Source organism: Balaenoptera musculus, chromosome 2 (assembly GCF_009873245.2).
Source record: "Balaenoptera musculus isolate JJ_BM4_2016_0621 chromosome 2, mBalMus1.pri.v3, whole genome shotgun sequence".
Taxonomy (NCBI): Eukaryota; Metazoa; Chordata; class Mammalia; order Artiodactyla; family Balaenopteridae; genus Balaenoptera; species Balaenoptera musculus.
In genome coordinates, this window is record NC_045786.1 from 38,863,311 (window position 1) to 38,885,590 (window position 22,280).

Here is a 22,280-nt window from a genome sequence, read left to right on the forward strand (position 1 = left end):
TATCTTGTGAGTATCTGTTGACCATCTGATGTTATAACTAGCCAACCGGACAATGTAAATCAGCTACAAAGAGAAATGGAAAAATCTTCCCAAGGATGCAGGGGCTTATGAAGTTGATGAAGGTGCCATGAGAGAACCGCCTGCCTCAGTCATGAACAAATGGCAGAAAGAGGCCATTTAGTAATTAACAAAGAGAGCAACCATGAGGATGCTAGAACTTCAAACAGGGTGGTAGGAATATTGAAAGGTTAAGAGGAGTTTTGGGGGAAATCCTAATTATTTTTGCACAAGTAACCCTCTTCCTGGAAGATCAGGCTGTGGAAGTTACACATGAAATGAGCTATGCTGTTGTGCTAGCACCGGTTTTGTCATAAAATTTACTCAACTCCAAATTATTCATTGTTTTTTTTTTCCCCTTCAATAATTAGCACTTAATTGTAAGTATAACCTAGACTGTGTAAAATATAAGATAAAAACATTTTTAAAAGTTTTAGTTCAGTTTTAGTTTTAGGGCTGGGTACGCTGCAGCCTCCAGTGCTTCTACCTTAGCTCCCCTAGGAACCCGTGAAAATAGAGGGTGCTAAGACAAGGGGTTCAGGTACCCAGTGGCCCTTTGGAGGGGGTAGAAACCAGCCCCCCACTCTAAGATCTCATCCTCTGGGCCCCAATTTCGGTGGCACGATCCCCCTTCCGGCCTCCAGCCCAAGCGCACCTGTGTAGCAGATGGCGTCGTAGCGGGATGAGGGGTCGGGGTATCCCGTCTGGTTGGCGTGCAGGTAGACGGTCCTCACGCCCAAGAGGTTGCCCCCGCAGTTGGGCCGGGCCTTGGAGATGGGGTAGCGCACGCTGCGGTCGGCCAGCCAGCCGGCGCTGCACATGTCCATGCCACTCTGCCAGGCCAGGTAGAGCTGGCCCGTGGTGGCCAGCCGGGCGCCCAGCCGCCGGCACTCATTGGCTGCCTCCTGGAAGGTGAACCTCTCTGGGGATGTTGCATAAAAGACCTCGCCTGCGAAAGACACAGCCGGCAGGGTGAGGAGCTCCCTCCCACGCCTGCCCCGTGTCCCCAGGGAGATCCATGTGGTTCCTCGGGGTTTGGCCTCTAACTTCTCAAAGCCCTGGTCCCACATGTCTGTATTTCAGATCCTGCCCTCCACTTCCTATGGGCTTTTAGGTGGGGTGATGTCAGTTTCCTAAAACAGGGACCAATAAAGAAGCTGCCAAAAAGACAAAGAAGTGAGGAAAGTGCAGAGCAAATGTGAGGCCCGGGAGGAAACTCCTGCCGGAAAGCATCTTCCCCCCACACTTTGCTATGGAACTTCCTGCCACCGGGGCATCTCTCCTATGAGTCAAGCATTGCCCACTGGAACGATCCTTTTTTGTTTTTTTTTTTAAACTGACTTTTTAAAAAAAATTTATTTATTTGGCTGTGCCAGGTCTTAGTTGCGGCACGTGGGATCTTTGTTGAGGCATGTGGGATCTAGTTCCCTGACCAGGGATCGAACCCACAGCTCCTGCATTGGAGTGCAGAGTCTTAACCACTGGACCACCAGGGAAGTCGCTAGAGCAATCCTTTTTACAATTCCAAATTCTGATGGGAAAAGCAGGCATCAGACTTTGACCCTAATAGCAGTGTTTCCCAAATTGGGGTCTCTAGGCCCCGAAGTGTCCATAAGGGCAATGGTGGGGGCCTGTGGGCTCTTTTTTACTGTTTTTGAAAACCTAACAAGGTTGTGCTGCAGGGAGGGATAGGGTGGTGGACATCGCTGCCGGGGGTTGTTCTGGTTGTCCCTGCTCAGTGGCAGCTCTGGTTGGCCCTAATCAGTGTCTTTAATTAGCCCAAAGTGGGAACACAAATATTCGTTACTTAATCTACCGGCTTGGGCCCTGGGGTGAGAATGAGGAAAGGGGTCACGGTGGTGAGGACGCTGGGGACGTTCCCTGCCTCACAGTGGGCCAGGTTGTCAGCACTTCTCCTGCCTGGGTGCAGCCGTGATCTTGGGGTAGGGGTGGAGGTGCAGAGTTTGCAATGCCAAAATGGGTGAATGAGTGCTGATGGGGGAAGGGGTGCCATCCACTTGCCTGGGTAACTTGCTCAGCTCTGACTGTGACCAAACTTAACTCCCTTTACAAACCAGAGAAAGACTATAGGTTCCTTCTCGCTGCCCCTGGTGCTCTCCAGAACTAGCCCATTGGGGTGGCCTGGATAGGGCTGGGGACTGGCAGCACAAAAGCTGAGAGAGGGTGGCTGGGAGGCCAGCTCTCCTGGGAATGACATTTCTGATAGGCTCCCCCTGGAGTGGCCTGGGTGGGAGGGGGTCCTTTGTGAGGGTGACAAGGCTGAGCTGGGCTTTAATTGTGCAGTGGAGCTTGGGACAGCGATGGGCTGGTCAAGCAGCGGGGGTCCTGGCTGGGAGGAAGAGTCGCAGGTGAGAGACCAGCTATAAATATTCTTGGGCCCAGTGATGGCCCAGTTTGCAGGTACCTGGGGCCACTGAGGCCCTTTCCAAAGTGGAGAGAGAGGAGGCCAGACCCTTCCTTCCTGAACTCTTCCCTCCCCCACCCACGCTGGGCACGATGAGGCTGGGAGTGGGGGAGGGGGGAGGGGCCGGGGCCGGGAGCAAGGGGGTGTTGAGGGTGTGATGTCCTGGGTTAACGCCCTGCCCAGGAGGAGGCCCCTGTGATCCTGAGGGTCAGCAGGATGAAGGGGTTGGGGAGCCGGCTCTTGGGAGGGGTGTGGGTGGCCTCACCCTCCATCTCCTCTGCGAAGCAGTACACGTCATAGGTTTCATTGGTGTCACGGATGCCGTAGGTTCTTACGCCGGGAAACTCATCCTTGTCCCCATAGCAGCCTTCCCTTGGAGTGTGGATGGGGTACCTGCCAGGAACCCAAAGTAGGGATGTGACAGTCAGGGGATGGAGGGGGCCAGGGGCCCGTGCCGTTGTATCCTCCTCCCTTGTGGGAGGAAACGGTGACTTACTGATGTGTTTGCTGAGATCTGCCTAGATCTGTGGGCTACTTGTTTCTACAGCTTTTCCCCCAGCTTTATTAAGATATATGTTTTCACCGTTACTGGTGATTAAAGGAGGATCCCTTTACTGAATATTTATTGGTACCAAACATGTTCTATCAGGAGCTTGCAAATCTTTTCTGTAAAAGGGCACATAGTAAATATTTTAGGTCTTACAGGCCATAGGATCTTCATTGTGACCTTGCCATTGTAGTGAGAATGAAGCAACCACAGACAAAATAACAGGAGTGGCTGTGTTCCCATAAAACTTTGTTTACAGAAACAAGGGGTGGGTTGGATTTGACCCATGAGCCATAGTTTGCTGACCCCTGCTCTGTACCATTCGAGTCTCACATCAACCAAATGAGGTGCTATAACGACTCTATTTTAAACTGGAAGAAACTGGGGCCCAGAGAGGTTAAGCAATTTGTTCCAGGTCACACAGCTTCCAAGTGTTAGAGTTGGGATTTGAGCCCAGCTCTTTCTGAGGCTGAGGTGTGGGCTCTTGCACTATGCTAGGCTGTTGTCTTATCTTGCTTTAAAAAAATGGCTAATGGGTTTTGTGTCCTAAGATCTTCTGCCTACCCCAAGATTACAAAGGTATTTCCCTTTGTTTTCTCCTTGTGGCTTTGTGGTTCTGGCTTTTGCATTTAGAGCTCTGATCCATCCCCAATGAATTGTCTCATCTTGCTTTTACAGGCTTGATCACACAATTGCAGTCCCTTGAAGGCAGGGCTCTGACTGTCCTGTTGTGCAACCTATTCCTCAGCAGCTGTGCTCAGGGAAAAATGCACCAAGAAGCTTAATTTACGTATGTCTTGCCTTATTAAAGACAAACTGAATGTGAAGTGGTTTACAAAAATATATAAACAACAAAGTTTTAAAAAGATGTAAGTGAAGAAATCATGGCAAAGGGAAAAATGAGTAGGAAGAATAATCATGTGTAATTTGCATGGAGAAAATGCTCATGTAGCGCAAAGTTGCTAGTGGTCACGCACTCCACCGCAGGACAGAAGACCAAGGATTTGGGACAGGTCATCGGGGCCTGACCTAGAACTGGTCAAGGCATCCCTTCAGCCCCAGCTGAGGTTGGGCTCTGTGTCAGGCTGGCACCAGCTCAGTGCTGGTCAACGTTCCAGCCCATCATCCACCCTACTCCGATGGTGGCCTGGGGCTCACCTGACAGTCTGGTCTGCCAGCCATCCGGCGTCGCACTGGTGGAAGCCGTCCTCATAGGCGGCCTGCAGCTGCTCGGGCGTGGCGATGATGGCGCTGTTCTGCAGGCAGGCCCGCTGCGCCCTGTCGAAGTCCAGGGTGTAGCGTGTGGAGATGGCTCTGTAATGGAACACGATGCCTGCAAGACACGCGACGGCAAGAGAGCAGGTCAGGCACAGCCTCCCGTCACCCAGGCCCTTGCAGAATTAGGGCAGGAGTCTAGGGGATGTAGAGACATCTGGTCGCGCCCCTAGCTGATGGGTGGCTCCTGTCTCCACATTTCCATGTGGTCCTTTTGCCTTTCCTGGAACACCTCCGGTAACGGGGAGCTCACTACCTCACAAGGCATCTTTTTGGAAACCTGTGATATTTCTGATAATCAGAAAGTTCTTTGACTTGAACTAAAATCTGCCTCCTTATAATTTTTTCTTGTCATTCCAGGACCCTATATTTGCTTTGCAGAAAGAGACACTTAGAGCTCCATGTACCCTCAGCCCAGGGGCCTCCTAGTGGGAATCCTGTTTAAGGCACAGGCAGGAGTGGACCGTCTTTGGCAGAGTCTCCCAGCAGGAAAAATCTGGTGCTGACTGAAGTCCTAGAGCCAACCAAGGACAACCATATTCCTTGGTCCATCTAGAGCAAGGGAACCAGGGAGTCCTCATCCCTTTCTTTGGCTTCTGGAACTGGAGGTGGGGGAGGGAAAAGACACCTGGGTAGAGAGTCAGGAGACTGCTCTGGCTCACTTCCAGGGAAACTTCAGGCAAGTCACTTAACCTCAGTTTGCTTGTCTGTAAAATGGGGATGATCACAAGGCAACCGAATCACAGTATTGATGGAAAGAATAGACTGTCATTTACGTGCAACTGTGGCCCTGAAGAATTTAATTCATTTAAATTCCAGAGAGATTGATGTTACCAGCTCTGTGTTACAGGGGAAGCAACTGAAGTTAAGCAACTTGACTGAGGTGCAAACCATCAGGGGGAGGAGCCAGGATTTGAAAGCCAGACAGCCTGGCCCGAGAGAGGATGCCATTCTGGTTCTTCCTGTAGGTGAAGCAGGGCCCCTGTGGGAGGAGGCTCTCACCTTTCACCACGACCTCCAGGGTGGCCTCGCTGTCCTCGATGCCGTGTGTCACCTCGCAGCGATAGATCCCAGAGTCATTGGAGCTCAGGTTCTGGATTTCCAGGGTGGCATCGCTGGGGATGGCCGGGTAGTTGGGTAGCGTGACCCTGTCTTGGTAGGCACTGTTAACCCGCACCTGCCCTTCAGTCGCCACCAGCAGCACCAGCTCCTTCTCCTTGGAAATGCAGCTCCACTTGATTCTTGGGGTGAGGGGGGCGGTGGAGGGGGCGGTGGTCACGGGGTGCATGGGGTCGATGAAGTAGCAGGGGATGGTGAGGGAGCTCCCCAGGGGGACCCGCAGCGGGGACGGTTCAGGGATGCTGACACTCAGCGAGCTGTCAGGGTCTGTGTGGGAGACACGGGGGTGGGAGACAGACCTGTTAGTGCCCAGAGAGGACCACCCAGCCTCCCTGTCAGTGCTTCTGCAAATGACAAAGTCCCACAAGTGTGCTGGTGTCTATCCTGTGCCATATGGAATTCCCTTTCCAGAGCAGCTTTCTCAAGACCTCTGGTCTCTGTGCCTCAAGACAGGAACTATGGAGCCAGAAATGGCTGCAGAGAAGGGCAGGGGAAGCTTCAGAGTGGAGACCACCTCTCTGTTTCTCAAACTGGGGTACCCAAAGCGATGCCAAGCCATAGGATAAACAGAACCCATCTTCCTGGAGTGACAGCTTGACTCAAAAATTGGTAAACAATTATCTGGGGATAGAAAAAATTATTATAGGGAGGAAAAAAAATCCACACAACTTTTAAAGCTAAGATATAAAAATATCAAATACTTAAGGAGGTCTGCTTCAGGCTCCATCCTGACCTTGCAGAAGGATGAATCATTCTCTTCTGCTGTTGGGGGATCGGGAGCCTAGCTGGAGAAGCATCAGAGAGGACCAGACATTTAAGTCTGCAAAGGGTCAGACTGGGGTGGGGTGGGATATGATTAGACTCCACAAAAACACATGGAGAGCATTGATAGGGAAGATGCAGCGTGTCTGCCAAACCCCGTTAGAAGTCAAAGATCTTCCTGGAATTGGAAAGAAAGAGCCTTTGAAAAAATAGCACCTTTCATGGAGATTCATACATTTATTGAACCTTTTTTTCCAGGAGAACCTAGAGGTTGAAAATAAAAATGTTTCAGGTATTTGTGGGTGGCAGATACATAACAAGGCAGGGAAAGGGGAGCCAGGAATGTTTGGGGTGAACTGTCACCTTTTGATGTCCTGGCCGGTCACCACCAGGCCCTTCACAGAAACCTCCCTCTGATACTCAGCCCTAGCACATGACACAGTGTGGTTTTAGTGGTGGTGGCTCTCTGGGGACAGCTGGAAGTGACAGCAGCGCCTGGCTTTAAGTTTTTAAAGCTCTCAACTAACCCTCGTGAGCTGCGTGGCCTGTGTGGGCAAACCACCCCAGGTTACAGCCAGGGGTGGATATTTGTGGGTCCCAGAGCAAGAGTGCAGATGGAGACCCATGGACCATAGGTCTAAATATTTAAAAGCTATAAATCAAGCCAACAGATTGTTCAGTAAAACATGTTCTATCTTCTTATTTGACAGTGATACTTTTCAAAATGAAAAGCCAGATTCAAATTTAGAATTCTTGGATTCCTTAGAGTTTTGCATTGAGATGTGTTGGCCAAGCTGGAGGAGGGGAAATCAGGGCCCCTTCTCTTCCCACCACAGCTCTGCACTTTGAGGGGTCTGTGTGTACCCCAGCCCTCACATCCCAGCTCTGTCTACACTCAAACAGCCACCCCTTCCCCTCTCAGACTGGAGGCGTGGTTCCTCCATGGGAGGATGGACCCAGAGGAGCTAACCGTGCAGCCCTGGAAGTGACTTGGGTCCAGCTGGGCAGGGAATTCTGGGCATTCTGGGTACCCAGAGGGAGCATAGATCTGAGCGGACACATCTCACTGGCCCTACAGATTCCTCATTCTTTAGGGAGCTTTGGGGCTGGAGGAGGGTAAGAGGGGCCTCTAGAGTGATGGCCCAGAGTAAGCTCCAGGGCCAGCAGGCCTAGGTTCGGTTCCCCCATCCCCAGAGTCCAGTCCCCGGCGCCTGCTGGGTAGACGAGACATGAGTGGGAATGTCCTCACCTGAAACTTCTACTGAGATGGCTGCCGCGATGACTCTCAGAGTCACAAACACGAAGAGTAAAGTGGTCATAGTTCACCTGGAAGAGAGGAGTTATTCGGAGGTTCAGATACAGCGAGGTTGAGGGTCATGTGTCACATGACAAGTGTGATAAACTCCTGGTCTGTGTATCTGAAATTGCATCAGGATAAGGAGGCTATACTGTATAAGCACAGGGAACTCTGTCGGTACTCTGTAATGACCTATATGGGAAAAGAATCTAAAAAAAGAGTGGATATATGTATACGTATAACTGATTCACTTTGCTGTACAGCAGAAACTAACGCAACATTGTAAATCAACTATACTCCAATAAAAGTGAAAAAAAAAAAAAAAACCGGTAAGGATGCTGCACGTGACTTGAGAGATATCTTCTCCAAGAATCCCCTCCTCACAAAACCTTCATGGATTTCTCAGTTTAATTACTGGTATGAGGTTGGAAACCTCCTCCTACCTTTTCTAGGGAACCTCTCATCTTCTGACCAACAAAGGCTCATCCTAAAGGATCCCTGCAATGGTTGATTTTATGTCAACTTGACTGGGCTCAAATATTTGGTCAAACGTTATTCTGGGTGGGTCTATGAGGGTGTTTTGGGATGAGATTAATATTTTTTTTTAAGATTTTTTTTTTTTGATGTGGACCATTTTTTAGTCTTTACTGAATTTGTTACAATATTGCTTCTGCTTTTTATGTTTTGGTTTTTTGGCTGTGAGGCATGTGGGATCTTAGCTCCCCGACCGGGGATCGAACCCACACCCCCTGCATTGGAAGGCGAAGTCTTAAGCACTGGACTGTGAGGGAAGTCCCAAGGATGAGATTAACTTTTAAATTGGCAGACTGAGTAGAGCAGATTGCCCGGCTAATGGGGGTGAGCCTCGCCCAATCAGTTGAAGGCCTGAGTCAAACAAAACGGCTGAACCTCCCCCGAATAAGAGATAATTTCTCCTGCCTGATGACCTTCAAACTGCCTTCAGACTCGAACTGAAACATTGGTTCTTCCTGGGTCTCAAGGCTTCAGACTCAGGCTGGAACAACACCCTGGCTCTCCTGGGTCTCTAGCTTGCCAAAAACCTCAGTAATCATGTGAGCCAATTCCTTAGAATAAATCTCTTTCTATATGTATACACACATCCAAATGGTTCTATCTCTCTGGAGAACCCTGACTAACACAATTCCCCAGGCCCAGAAAAGTGACATGAGTTACCCAACCTCCCTGATGAAATCTGGACCTGTCACCAATTTCAAATTCAGGAATCTTGTGCGTTTTAGGATGGAGTATGCTGCAAGATTTGGGGCACAATTCAGGGGCCTGGTTCAAGTCAGGGGAAGGACGCTCACCCAGAGAGCTCTGTGGGATGGACAGATTAATAATTTAGGAGAGAAATGAGAGCCCAGGATCCCTGGAGCCCTCCCGCTGGCCCAAACAATGACTTCATGTGAATTAGAGAAACAAACTTTCCTTATTGCCATCTGCTGGAAAACTGTCACGCTAAGTACACTAATCTTTGAAGGGCATCCTTGCATTACTGGGACCCTGACTCCAAGTGGGCCAGTGCAGGTAGACCCCAAGAAGACCCATCTGAATTTGCAAGAGATCAACCAGAGCAGTGGTTCTCAACTTTGGCTGCACGTTGAGATCACCTGGGCTTCAGCCTGTTCCTCAGACGTTTTAAAAGCTCCCCAGAAGGTTCTAACGTGCAGCCAGGATGTGGCACTGCCGGCTAGAGGGTGTGCAGTCACACTGCCGACACCTGTGACTTGCACCCCATGACACGTGCCCGAGGATGTTTACTGAGCTGTTCTGTTGGATGGACCTGCACTGGCGCCTTCCCTGCCCTCCTCTCAGTCTGTGAGCGTTTAGTCTTGGTTTAATGAGTGTTTTCATGCTCCGCCGGAAGGAGGGAGGAAGCCTGGAACTAAAGACAAGAAGGGAGCTTTCAGAGGCTGAGAGTAATGCCCAACTGAAGCTGCGGCCAGTGTCCCTGACCTTGACTCTGTCGGCGTCTGATGGCCCAGCAGGCGTCGCTATTGGCTCAGTCACCATCAGCTGGGGCCGGATGGTTGTGAGGATGAGGGCATCCCGTGGTCCCCATCTCTGGAATCTGTGCGGGAGGGGCGGGCAGGGCCCAGGACCCTGGGGACCCTCTTGGGTGACCTCAGTCTGTCGTTTGAGTGATCTTTCCACTGCTATCCTTCATTCATTCCACATACATTGGGCGCCTGAGGGATGAAGGGCCGTCTGTATGGGTGCTGCTGGGGGCCCAGAGATGGAGCCATGAGGCAGAAAATAAGTAGGAAGTCTGGGAAATCCCAAAGGCTTAAGAAGCAGCCCCTTGCTTCTTCTTAGGGATTTTTCTCCTTAGAGGCTGTCTTCAAAAAGAAAAATCTCTGGGGCTCCAGGTTCTGGCTCTCTCAGGTCCAGTGTGATCCGCCATGGCCGAGAAATATTCCCCCGGAGGCTAAAACGGTCAGGTGTCTCCTCCACTGTGAGGAGGGGGCTAGACTTGCGGGCCCCCCTCTTCCCAGAGCCTCAGGGAAACCGTGTCCAGACACAAGGCCGCCTGTTCTTCTTCCCTCAGAACACCCTTCACGGGGAAGTTCTGTGTATGTTTTCAGAGTTGTGCTTCTTTCCTCACTCTCTGAACAAGCCTGACATTGTCCGGGAGGCAATGGTTCTCTGTGGGGCTTGGGCCCGCTCTGTTTTTCTCCCTGGCCTCAGCCAGGAATGAAAAGGGCAGGGAGTGGGCATGGGGGAGGCGGGGTGTGGGCAGAGAAACTAATTTTATTTCTTCTTCTTTTTTTTAAGACAAACTTTGGGATAGAAATATCGCAATAAATATGCTCTTGTATTTGCGTGTGTTTTCTGAGCTGTAAAGAAAATAGGGAGAAATTCCATTCTGTCTGGGTTCCAAGTGTCTCCAGGACTCACTGAGCCTTTATGTGAGGAGATGGACTTTGCCAGTCCCGTCAACAGGGAGGCCTTTCTCCATGGGAGGCAGAGTTAGGTGTGGTGAGGGGATTGGGTAGCTGGGACTGAGGAAGGGGGAAGGGGGCGTCTGAAATGGAGGGAAAGAGGAGCCTGGAGGGTGGGAAGTGGATGCTGGGTGAAGACCGGGGTGTGTGAGTGGAGCTTCCGTGGGATCCGTGTGTGTGAGGTTGGGTTCATCATCAAGGAATCGGCTTTTTTAGGAGAGAATTATTAGGAGGCTTGATGGGAGAAAATAAGCTTGCTAGTGCTTTGAACCTGACTGAGGCTGCATGTGTGTGTGTGTGTGTGTGTGTGTGTGTGAGAGAGAGAGAGAGAGAGAGAGAGAGACCCATAGCTGAACACAGGAAAACACTCCACCTCCCCATCAGCTAGACTCTGTCCCATGGTTGCCAATCCCGCTGGGCCTTTGACCTTTATTCCATCAGATTATGGGATTGAATGGGCAGCTTGCCTGCTTGCCCTGAATTCCTATTCCAGCAACGTGCAGTGGAGACCCCCAGGCCCGGGTCCCAGTCCTGGCTCGGCCACCTCCTGCTTTAATGAAACAGGACCCACCTCCACTGCTGTTTCAGAGACCGAGTAGGATAATGTGCCAGGCAGGCCCCGCTTCTGGAGCGCGGGGGCTGCGTCTCTGGCTTGGTACCCAGCCCAGGGTCTGGCACTCAGCAGGCGTCCATCAGCGCCACTCTCCTCCCACCTCCCTGGTGTCAGGCCCGGGTGAGCCCCTCAGAACGTGGGGACTGGAGAGAGTTTAGCGGTTACAGGGAGGCTTCTTGCCCTGGGATGAGGGTTGGACTAGATGACTTTCCATAAAGAATAAAACTGCGTTTGTTTCAAAAACAACATCACCACCCTACCAAACATTTGGAAAATAAGGAACTAGAGAAAATAAATCACCATAATCCTCAATCCTAATCCAACCATTATTCGTGTTTTGATAGTTTTCCTTCTGGTCTTTTTCCTTAGGCATCTACTTGCGTTTCATGGAGTTGTAATCTTTTTGCATCCTGTTTGCTTCTTCCACATAGCACGGTGGACCAAATGACTGCTTTTGGTTCCTTCAGAACTGATGGCTTTGGGGTTTTACAATCATGACCTCACTGCCGGAAATCCTTTCTATGTGGCCGGGACAGGTGGTCTTCAGCCTCTAATCGAACAGGAAGTGCTCATTCCTTCACGGGGTGACCCACCCATGGCTGCACAGCTCCAGTTGTGCTCAATATATTTCACGACGGAGTCAAGGTGACCCACCCCTATTACAATTTCCACCCATGAGTTCTACCCTCAGGGACCACACTAAACAAGCCCACTCCTCTTTTATGGGACTCATGCCAGATCCTTAGGGGTCTAATCTGCTCTCCCATCTGCTGTTCTCCTATGGAGACATTCCTAGTTCCTTCAAATGTTCCTCATGTGGCTTCTCCTCCCTCCCTGGAGCCACAGAAGGTCAAAGCTAGGATAGACATTAGTGAACATCAAGTTCAACCCTTCCATTTTACAGGTGAAGAGACTGAGGCCCAAGGAGGTAAGTGATTTGCTCAAGGCCACACAGTAAGCTGGAGATGGAGCCAGGACCAGCGTTCTGGTCCCGAGTTCTCAGGACTGGCTGTCTTAATGCCAGGTTCGTGAGCTCCACAAGGCGGTGACCTTGTCGGCTTGTTCCTCACTGTCTGCCTGACCCCCAGCAGAGTATCCCAAACAGATAGAGGGCAATTAGGAAATATCTACTGAATGAATTAATGAATGAATGAACAAATGGAAGCCCAAGCACCTTAGAAGTCACCTCCTTCAACCCCAGGCCTCTGAGGGAGGAGGGTTGGGCTGGAGGCCCACATTTGTTGAGCACCCATGAGGGGCACAGCCCTTTGAGGTAGACCATTTTGCAGTCAATGAATCTCAGCTAGAGACATATATTGCTTGCTTGTGATGCGCACAGCAGTAATGATTAATGCTAGTGCATCAGTACAGTGTGTGACTTTGGAAAGGTCATAGTCCGGGTGCAGCTCAGGAGTGTGACCCCCTCAGGGTCTTCCCTTCCCAGGGCTCCAGCGAGAGCCAGTGCTTGAAATTGGTCACGATGGGAGTATTATACCATGGAAATCAGGAAACACTACAAACAAGGGCTTTTCTTTTTTTTCTTTCCTTTTTTGAGAGTAGGCTTACCAGCACACTATTGGAAGTTACTAATACTAAATAAAGAAGGCGGCCGGCGGAAGGGTAATGAGCACTTCTCCTTTCCTAATGAAGCCTTATTCTTCCTTCATTTTGCTGTCCTGCATGAGTTCTGAAGCTGACCCTGAAACCGAGGCCAGTTTGCCAGCCTGAGGGCAGGGTGGGGTCACAGTCATCTCCATGTCATATTCCCAGGCCCAGCCTGACAGCCACATTAGTGTGGACTCAGCAAATGTTTGCTGGTTAAGTGAATGCATTCACTCCCCCTTCCCTGACCCTGCAGGGCCCCTGTGTCCTCCATGAAGCCTCATCAGGCCCTGCCCCTCAGTTCAGCTCTCCCAACTGTGACTGCCTGTACAGCCACTTTGGCACTTATTTTTCTCTGTTGTTTTACATATGTTAGCTTGGCCTCATCATGCAGACTGTGACCTCCTTAAAGTTAAAATCAAGCCTTAAGTGAAAAAAAAAAAAGTCCTCCTGTGTTAATTCACACAGTGCGGGTCAGGTGGGGAGTGGGTTGGGGGTCAGGAACGACAAAAAATGGTATTTGACACCTACTTGTTAAACGAATGGGTGGATGCTGGAATTTAGTAGACTGGCTGACCAGTAAAATTTGCCAGTACCCAAGGGGCTCTGTGTCTGTGACTTAAGTCCTGAGGAGGGATTCTAGAGGACCAAGGTCAGCCATTCCCCTAGCCACCAGCCTCCGGCACATCATTTATTTGCAGGCTAACTTCCCAGTGGTGCCTCTTCTCTTACCACTCATGGATCCATGCATACAAATGGTGGCATATGCACTTGAGATTGGAGTTTTAAACCCAGCACAGGGGAAGTGGTAGGGATCCCACACCAAGGACACATCTGGCCAGAGTGACCCCAACTGCAGCTAATTTTCCACATATTCTAAATAGACATGGTGGGGAGCGGTGTGCAAAAGGGGAGCCAGGAAACTGATTCCAGGAGAACATATGCAAGCCCTCAGTTTTCCTAACTGCAAACTGTATTCAGAATGCAAGCTTCACCCCAGGAACACTGTGAAGGTAATTTTCATGGATGCTAATACTGTTTTTGTATTTCCTCCTCTTTCTCTTCTCTCCTTTTTCTGTATTCTCTCTTCATCTATATCTTTTTCTACATAGTTGAGTTCCTTATTCTTATTGTGTTACTTGCTTGGTCATCACCAAAGCATAGTAAATTCTGCAAATGTTTTCCTGTTTTCTTGGCAATTAAGTGGGTCCTCTGAAAAAGGTGGCTGGCAGTGGGTGGGGGGCTGTAGATCGACCTTTCAAGCCCATAGTTTTGTCTAGGATTGGCCTCAAGCAGCACTGTGCTTAGACAGAAGGGCACAATGAGGTGGGGAGGAAGGGTTTTCCTCTGAGTTGCTTATAGCCTAGCAGATGGAGACAAACCTATACGCAGAGATAGCAGACATCAGTGAGTGGGCGCTGGATCCTAACCTTGACCCTGCCTCCGAGCGTCAGATTTTCCATCTTTGACACGGGGCAGAGTGGGAGAATTGTCCCTGGAGTTCTCTGAGATTCTAAATGCCAGCTCCACACAGTGCAGAAGAGAGACTCATTTGATACGGGGTCAGAATGAGTCACATCTCACAGTCACATCACAGCCTCCCCCATGGTTAAGAACCAGCTCATCTGTCACTTGCCCCTGCACCAAGATCAGCATATCTGGGAAGGTCCAAGCCCACTTGGAAAGATGTCCCTTGTGCCCTCAATGTGCTGGGGAAGAAGTGAGGGGCAGCGGGATGCAAAGAGGGGAGCTGTGAGGTTGTGAAGGTCCTGCCTAGGTCTCAGAGGAATTAGGGGAGGCTCTAAGGGGAGGAGCAAGGCTCAAGTGGTGGAATTGGGAGAAAAAATAAAGAAATCAAGAAATGACACAGGTCCAGATGTTGTCATACCTGGTATCTCTGCTAATGTGGCCATGGGCTCATCTCCCAGCAGCGCCCTTGGCTTGGGTCTGGCCCTGCACTTTCCCATCCTTCCTTTTGCTCACACAGTTTGTTCTTTCCAGAAGACTCTACATCTGTAGAACAGCTCTACATCGGACCTAATCATAGCCTTCTCTGAACGCAGTGCAAATACTACCTCCTGGGAACTTCCAGGTACCCTGGCCTGAAACCATCTCCTTTCTGCCCACGTTCTTGTCATTCCTTGTTGTTACCACCAATTATTAACAAATACATCCCAGCTTGTGACTTCTTTCCCACCGCTGGTTTAAACTACCAGGCCAAGCACTTATGCGGGTGTGTGGGTGGGCGGATGGCTGGGTGGAATGGCGTGGGTGGAGGGCAGGGCTGTGTAGTGAGAAGAAGATGGCTTTGGAGTCACATAGATGCTGTTAAATTGCAGTCCTGATACTTATATGTGAACATACAACCTTGGCCCAATTATTTAACCTCTTGAAGGATCGATTTCCTTACTTCTAAAGTGCTGATCAAATAGGATCCATCGCATAGGGCTTTCGTGGGGATTAAACGAGAGACAACTGTGTGGCTCTCAGTAAATTTTGTCTCCTTTCCTAAGTCTTGTCCAACTGAACCCACCCTCATTGAGGAGGGAGAAGAGAACAGCTGCATCGTGTACACCCATCACGGCATTCAGTCTAGTGTAGACGCACTGAACACCTGCCGTGGTGGCCGAGGACAGGGCTCTGCACATAGTAGCCCCACAACCAACACGTGCTGACTTGATAAGAAGTTACACCCAAATACAGTTTATGCCTCGATCTAATTTAAATGATGCCCCATGCGGATGGTCTTTTGATCTGCAATGGTAACAAACCATGGGACCCCCTCCCCCACCAACTTGGTTAACCTAGGCTCATTCCTGCATTCGCCCCAAGCCTGGGCACAGGATGTGGGTTCAAGTAAAATTCTGGACTGTAAGATCCTAATGCTGCTGGTGTCGCCTGCAGTGACACAAGATCTGTCACTTTCAGAGCTTCTCCATGTTCACTGACTGAAGGCAGCCCTCCCCGTTCCACCCTCAGGCAACAGTGAGTATCTTACAGTCAGAATCAGCTTATACAGTGGTTTCAGGGACCCTCTGAAGACTACCTTTATGAAGGGTCTACTACGTGCCAGGAACTGTACTCTGATCATAATGGTACATAACGCCATGCTTGAAAAAACCTTTCAAAGATTGGTTTTGTTATCCTCACTTTACAGATTGTGAGATGACTGCTCAGAGAGGTTAAGCAACTTGCCAAAAGTCACACAGACAGTAAGTGGCTGAACTCGGCTTGGAACCCAGGTCTTATGGCTATAAATTCCATGTTTCTTCTCAACATTCCCAGCCCCTCTACATTCATTAGTTTTACTCATTCATTCCACTCTTCAGTCAACAAACATATTTAACTTAAGGGGAAGATAGGGGATGTTCTCATTGAATTTCAGATCCAGAGGGTTTTAGGGATTGGTAGAGGGTAAAATGAATCCCTAATTAGTTCATCAGAGGGAAATCCACATTTACTCCAGCTCTGCCCAGGACTACAGAGCACCTGGAATATGGGCAGGGCTGGGGGGATCTTGACAAAGATTAACACAGGGTCCAGTCTGGAGGAGGTGAATTCCCAAGTAAGAGTCCTGACCCACTCTTGGACCTTCCATCAGCAGGGAGGTCCCCGGCCAGAGCTCCGAGTCCTGTCTTTCCCTGCGTGCCTAGAAGTCCAATGGAGGAATGGCCCCTGCAGCCCAACATGGTGGCTCTTCCCCAAAGTCCTTCAGGCAAATTGCCTGAGGGGTCCAAAAAAGAGGGCCACTGCACAAATCCAATTCTGCTCTACTGGGCTGCAGGCAGTCCGTGTTAACTTCCTTCCAGGGGTCTTCAGGGCTGGTTTTTAAAAGAGCTCCAATCAAGTCATTCTTGATGGAATGGGCCATGTCTCAGCCAGTGTCTGCAAAGGCACGAACATCACTTACTCATGAATAATTGGCCTCCTATCAGCCAACTCACCAGAAAAGTCAGTAGACCCCCCCCTTGGGCTGGGTGTTCTGGACCTTTCTAATGTCCCACCCTGCCACGTGAGGACTCTTGCCTCCACCGGCTAGAAGAACTGGCCAACTCCTTGCAGGGAGAGGTGAGTCAAGGGAAGGAAGCCCTTACTGAATTTCAGCTTCAGACATCAGCCCAATGAGCTATTTCTGCCAACGTCAATCTGTGGCCAAACTCACTGTCCTTACCAGGGGCCAGGAGGATGCTGGTCCCACAACAAAAACAGCACTGGCCTTGGTTTGCTGAAGGTCTATGCAGGTTTGAAGGTAAAGGCCCTCCCTGCGGAGGTGGGTGATGGGAACAATGGGAAACTGGAAGGAGTAGACCCTGGTTCAGGGCACAGAGCACATAAAAGACTTTAGAAAACATCAATTTCTCCTCTCTCTGGCCTTTCTGTCGTGATTCCCTTCACCCACCAATAAAGGTCCTTGCTAGTAATAACTGTTTGACCTGGATCTATTGTGACAAGAGATATTCTGTTCTTCATCTTCTCTCTGGGGTCCACTTTGAACCCCATGCAATTTCCTCAAATGGCCTCTTCTCAGTTTCCAGGGAGACAATATGGTTTGGGAGAAGGTGGGTACCTTAAAAATACAACCTGAATTCGTACCGTTGACTCATCACTTGCTACCTGGGTGAGCTCAGGGAAGTTTCTTGGCAGCTCTGGCCAGAATATCCATGAATGAGGCCTCTGGAAATGGCTAATTTCCAGTTAGGAGGAGAGGCAGGGAATGATGATTCCCACGACAAATTGCTCTAAACTTCTAATTTCCTTTAAATCATCAAACAGAAGTCTTTATGTCCCCTGAGTAGTCTGATCCTGTTGGGTGGGGTGGCAGGAGGAGATGGAGGAAGGGAGCTTGTATCACACTGGAATCTTGAATGAGTCAGGGATGCTGAGCTCAGGTCAGGAGGGACAGCTAAAGCAAAAGGGATCTTGGCCTATATGTCATGGCAGAACAGGACGAATGTCCTTGGAATGAAGTCCAGCCCGTGCCCATGGCCTGTAAGTTCCTACATGATATGCCCTCACTCCTGCTCACACCTCATCCTACCTCTATTCCCAGCCACATTCTAGTTGTTTCTTGAACATAAAAATGTGTTTCCCTCTAAGGGCTTTTGTACCTGCTCTTCCTTCTTCCTGGTACACTTTTCTGGATCTTTCCCTAGTTGGCCACTTTTCATCATTTCAGCCTCAGTTCAAAGGTCCCTTCCCTGGCCACCCTGTTCCCTCACCCCTACCCAGTGCCTCCCTATCATGTCACCCTATTATTGTTTATTTATATCATTATCATTATTAGAAATTATTGCCATGTACTGTTTGTTTGTTTATTGTCTGTTTCCCCCCCTAGAATATACACTCCATGAGGGCAGGGACTTTTGTCTGCTTCGCTTACTACTCTACAACACTTCAGGTGCCTGGAACAGTGCCTGTCACATAGCAGGTGTTCAACAAATATTTGCTGAATAAATGAATGAATGGTGCTTCATGAATGGGCAATGTTCTTTCTGGATTAAGTTCGGAAATGGAAGGAGTGTTAAGCTTAAGACTGATCATAACTGTTGCAAGTGATTTCAAAGCATTCTTGCCTCCGCAGTCCTGGAATATGTTAGAAGCTCTAGAAGGAAGGGTAACTCCAAATGCGGCTAACAGGGTAGCCTAGAGCATGCCATGGCCTCTGGAAAGATTCATCCACCCTCCTCTCCTGTTAAGAGAGGACCAGGAGTGGTCAGGATGGGCCCAGGGACCACCAAGCAGGGAGTGGTGGGTGACCCAGGAGATAGCATCCAGGGACAAAACAGAACTCAGAGTCATGCTGGCAGTCTGATGAAGCCTGCTTTTCTAAGGTGCTGGGAGTGGGCCAAGTCCAGAGCTGGGAAGGAAGGCCAGCCATGATGGAACTTCCTAGGGTGGGAAGGAAGCAGCCGAACCTGGCCCCGAAGCCTATGACTGGACCAGGGTGGGCACCAGAGGGAAGAATTCAGCTCAACACCACCAACCTTTCCCCATTATTCCCACCTCTCCCCACTCCCAATTGCAATTTCCTTGTAAAACCAGTTTAAAGTGGAGAGTGGTACATGGCAAGATTAATGGCTCCTGATTCACTCACCCGGGGACACTGAGCTTTGCCCTGCTCTCTTTGTGGAAAAAAACCTGGTACTTGGGACATGCCCCTTCCTGTTCTCAGCCTTCCATTCCAGCCCGGGCACTTTGGAGGTTTTCTCTGCATTAATTTCAGACGTTGGGTAAATATCAGACCTGGGAGTTTGGAAAAGAGTGTCCTTCAGCCCAAACTTTCCATCAGGCACAAGCACCTTTCCTGGGGCAGGAATCTTGGGCCAAGAACTGAGTTCCCTCAACTTGGCGCTGACCACCAACCTGGCAGGACAGAGTGCTCCTTCCTGAAGGAGTTTGGGAAGGGGCTAGGGGACCCAGCATGACCCCTTGGTGACCTCTCTGGGTGGAAACTGAGCCCAGGTTTCAAAAATGATCTTCAGTAAAGGTTTCTAGAAGCCGAGGGTCCTTGCCAGAAAGGGCCACCAGGCATTTGGGGTTACAGCCAAATTCCTGAACAAAGCAGAGGGCCGGGTGCTTGGGATGCAGCTGAAAGGAAACAAGGGGCAACTAGCCCAACCCCTTAAACTCTAGGGGCAGATGCACGTTCTTGGAGTTTAGTCCTGGGGTCTAGTCATTTGGAATCAAACCTCATTCTTTTGACTCTAGTTTGCATGCCCTGCTTCCAGGACTGAGAAGACTTCATAGAGAACATCCACTTAGCTCCTTTTGGGTCACGCTTCTCTTTGAGAGCCAATGGAAGCTGTGGACCCGGCTCCCAGAAGGTAATCTCTAAGCCCTTATTTAGCTGGGGGCCTTGGGCCATGCTGGATAGTCTATGCTAACAGTGTGATTTACGGTGGGGGGTCTTGGGTCATGTGATATCAACTTGACCTCTGGAGGGGCTGGAGACTAAGGTCAGCCATGTGGGTGGTCAGCCATGTCTATATGACCAACCTCCAGTGAAAACCCTGGACAGCCAGGCTCAAGTGATCTTTCCTAGCTGGCAACACTCTGTGCATGTTGTAACCCATTGTTGCTGGGAGAAGTAAGCGTTGTCCACATAACGCCCTGGGCGAGCACATCTGGATGCTCATGCCCGGTCTCTCTGGGACCCTGTCCTGCGTGCCTCTTCCCTTTGCTGATTTTGATCTGTATTCGTTTGCTATAATAAACCATAACTTGTGAGCATAGCAGCTTTGCTGAGTTCTTTGAGTCCTTCTAGTGAATTACTGGACCAGGAGGAGGTCTTCGAGACCTCCTGAAACTGCACCTTTCTGCTCCATCAGGTTAGTTTGTCCTGCCCAGGGTGGTTCAGTGTGGGTTGAGTAGACAGTGGACAAGCCCTCTTCTTCCCACAGCCGTCCTCCAGTGACACCGCTTTCCCTTCTTGGCGCATGTGCTCTGAAGAGCTGAGCCTTCTTTTTTTGGCCCTCATGTGGAAGGAATAATTGCCTTTCATCTGGAAAAGTTCCAAGGACTTCTTGGCCCTCCTCCCTCTCTCGTTTCCTCTGTCAAACACCCACCACGTGGAAAACTCTGCAGCAGGTGATGAGGGGGATTTAAGGAAGGACCAGTGTGAATCCACCCCTGGGGCTCACTGTGGGAGATAAGATGTGGGAATAAATCCTACAATACAAGAGGGGAGCCTCTCTCAATGAGAGGGCTCCAGAAGCTACGATATAGAAATCACTCCTGTTGGGAGGACCTGAGAGAGCTTTGAAGAAGAGGTGGCTTTTGAGCTGAGCCTTGAAAGATGAGGACACTATGGGCATGTGGAGGTAGGGAGAGGGCATTCTAGGAGGAAGGGATCATATGAATGAAGGCATGGCGAAAGGAGTGGATCCAACTGGTGAAGGATCAAATAAAGTTAGAAACAAAGCTGGGCCAGATTCTGAGGAACCTCCATGACTGGACAAATGAGTTTGGCTTTATTCTGTAGGTGATGGGGGGCTCGCGGGGGTTTGGGGAATGACCCGATCTAAGGTGTGTGTCAGGAGGAAATCACAGCCCCCGCTATCTCTGCTGGCTGATCCTTGTTCTGTGAAGTTCCCATGGTGATCAGGTTCACCTCCTCCATTACAGCAGGAGCACATGCTCCTAGAGCATTTGTCTGCCTCTGCAGGGAGATTTCACCCACTAGGGCGTACACTGGGCTTGCCCATCCTTGGGTCTCCCTCACCCACGAGCACCTACCATAACTACTTCCTCTAAAAATGGCTGTCTGTTGAAGGTTGAGCCCAGGCCGGGCATGGTGCGCAGCAGCAGTGTGAACAAACAAATCATGTCATTCAAGGCTCACAATCGTCCTGGGAGGGGCACCGTTACTAGTCCCATTTTTAGAAAGGATACCGAGGCTCAGCATGGGTAAATGACTTACCGTAAATCCCACAGCCAGGGAGTGGCTGAGCCAGAATTCAAACCCAGTTTAGTCTGACTCCAAAACCAGTGCTCCTAACCAATTCTCTGCTTCCCATGCCCGTGCCAGGATGCTGAGGATGCAGCCTGTCACGGGTTTGGTCTTGTCACCCAAAGACCTTTGACAATCTGTGGCATCAGCTTAAAAGCACGATTCAAAGAACGGACATTGGTTGTGTGCCTCCTACACGGGGAGGCTTCGCATTTTGACTCGAAGCACCAAGGCACCTCGGTGCTGTAGAATAACACCCCACGAGAGGCAGAGAGCTTGCTCTCTGAGCCCCTCACAGACCTCTCTGACTCCTGACTTGTTTGAGAATAGTCGGCGAAGAGGTGCAAACATCGACATGAGATGGTGTTGCCCCCACTCCGTTCCCGTTTCCTCCTTTTCCAGCTGTCCCTGGCGTGTCCCCAGTTCTCTGCCAGCTGTTCCTGGCTGTGTGACTGTGCCCTGCAAGGCTGTCAGGATTATGGTGCCCAACAGCCTCCCGACAGGATGCCAGAGCAGCGAGCTTCATGAAAGCGCCTTCTAGGGATTCATGCCATCTGCTGCCTCCCAGCTGCTCCCAGTCAGGGTTTCTTCAACGACATTGTCCTCACAAGAAAGCTACCTTTCCCTTTTTAACAAACTGATCTTTTTTAAAAAGTTGTGATAAAATACACATAACATAACATTTACCATCTTAACTATTTTCAAGTTCATATATTTTACAGTTCAGTGGCATTAAGTGCATTCACATTGTTTCTTAACCATCACCACTATCCATCTTTAGAACACTTTTCATCTTGCAAAACTGAAATTCTGTACCCATTAAACAATAACTCCCATTTCCCCTCCTCTTCCCTCCCCCAGCCCCTGGCAACCACCATTCTACTCTCCGTCTCTACGAACTGGACTACTGTCTTTCCTTTTGAGGAGGCAAATATATATCCGTAACTGGAAAAATATCTAGAGATCTTTGCATGCTATTTCTATTGGACAGGTTCCATGTTTTTCTGGACTGTTTTGTATATCCAAGGAGGCCTTCACATACTCAGGGCTCTCCCGGGTACCACCTGGCCTCCAGCATCCTGGGACGCCTTCACATACCCCAGAGAGGAGCTGCATCTTCATGGGGTTGGGCTCTAAAGCCGCACACAAGATGGAAACCAGGTATGATCAA

General features: G+C 50.0%; 1 protein-coding gene across 3 annotated transcripts in view; it reads right to left on the reverse strand.

The window, feature by feature from the left end:
* The window catches only part of ACAN (aggrecan), a 62,714-nt gene that overhangs the window by 27,679 nt on the left and 12,755 nt on the right, over window positions 1–22,280 (reverse strand). For 2 of the 3 annotated variants that reach the window (XM_036843479.1, XM_036843478.1), the window contains exons 2-6: window positions 7,435–7,511; window positions 5,307–5,690; window positions 4,188–4,362; window positions 2,748–2,875; window positions 713–1,006 (exon numbers count right to left, since the gene is read on the reverse strand). In XM_036843479.1, coding sequence (XP_036699374.1) covers window positions 713–1,006; window positions 2,748–2,875; window positions 4,188–4,362; window positions 5,307–5,690; window positions 7,435–7,504 — 1,051 coding nt within the window. In that variant the 5' untranslated portion in view covers window positions 7,505–7,511. The remainder of the gene's footprint in view (window positions 1–712; window positions 1,007–2,747; window positions 2,876–4,187; window positions 4,363–5,306; window positions 5,691–7,434; window positions 7,512–22,280) is intronic. The other variant, XM_036843480.1, reaches the window with a different exon arrangement.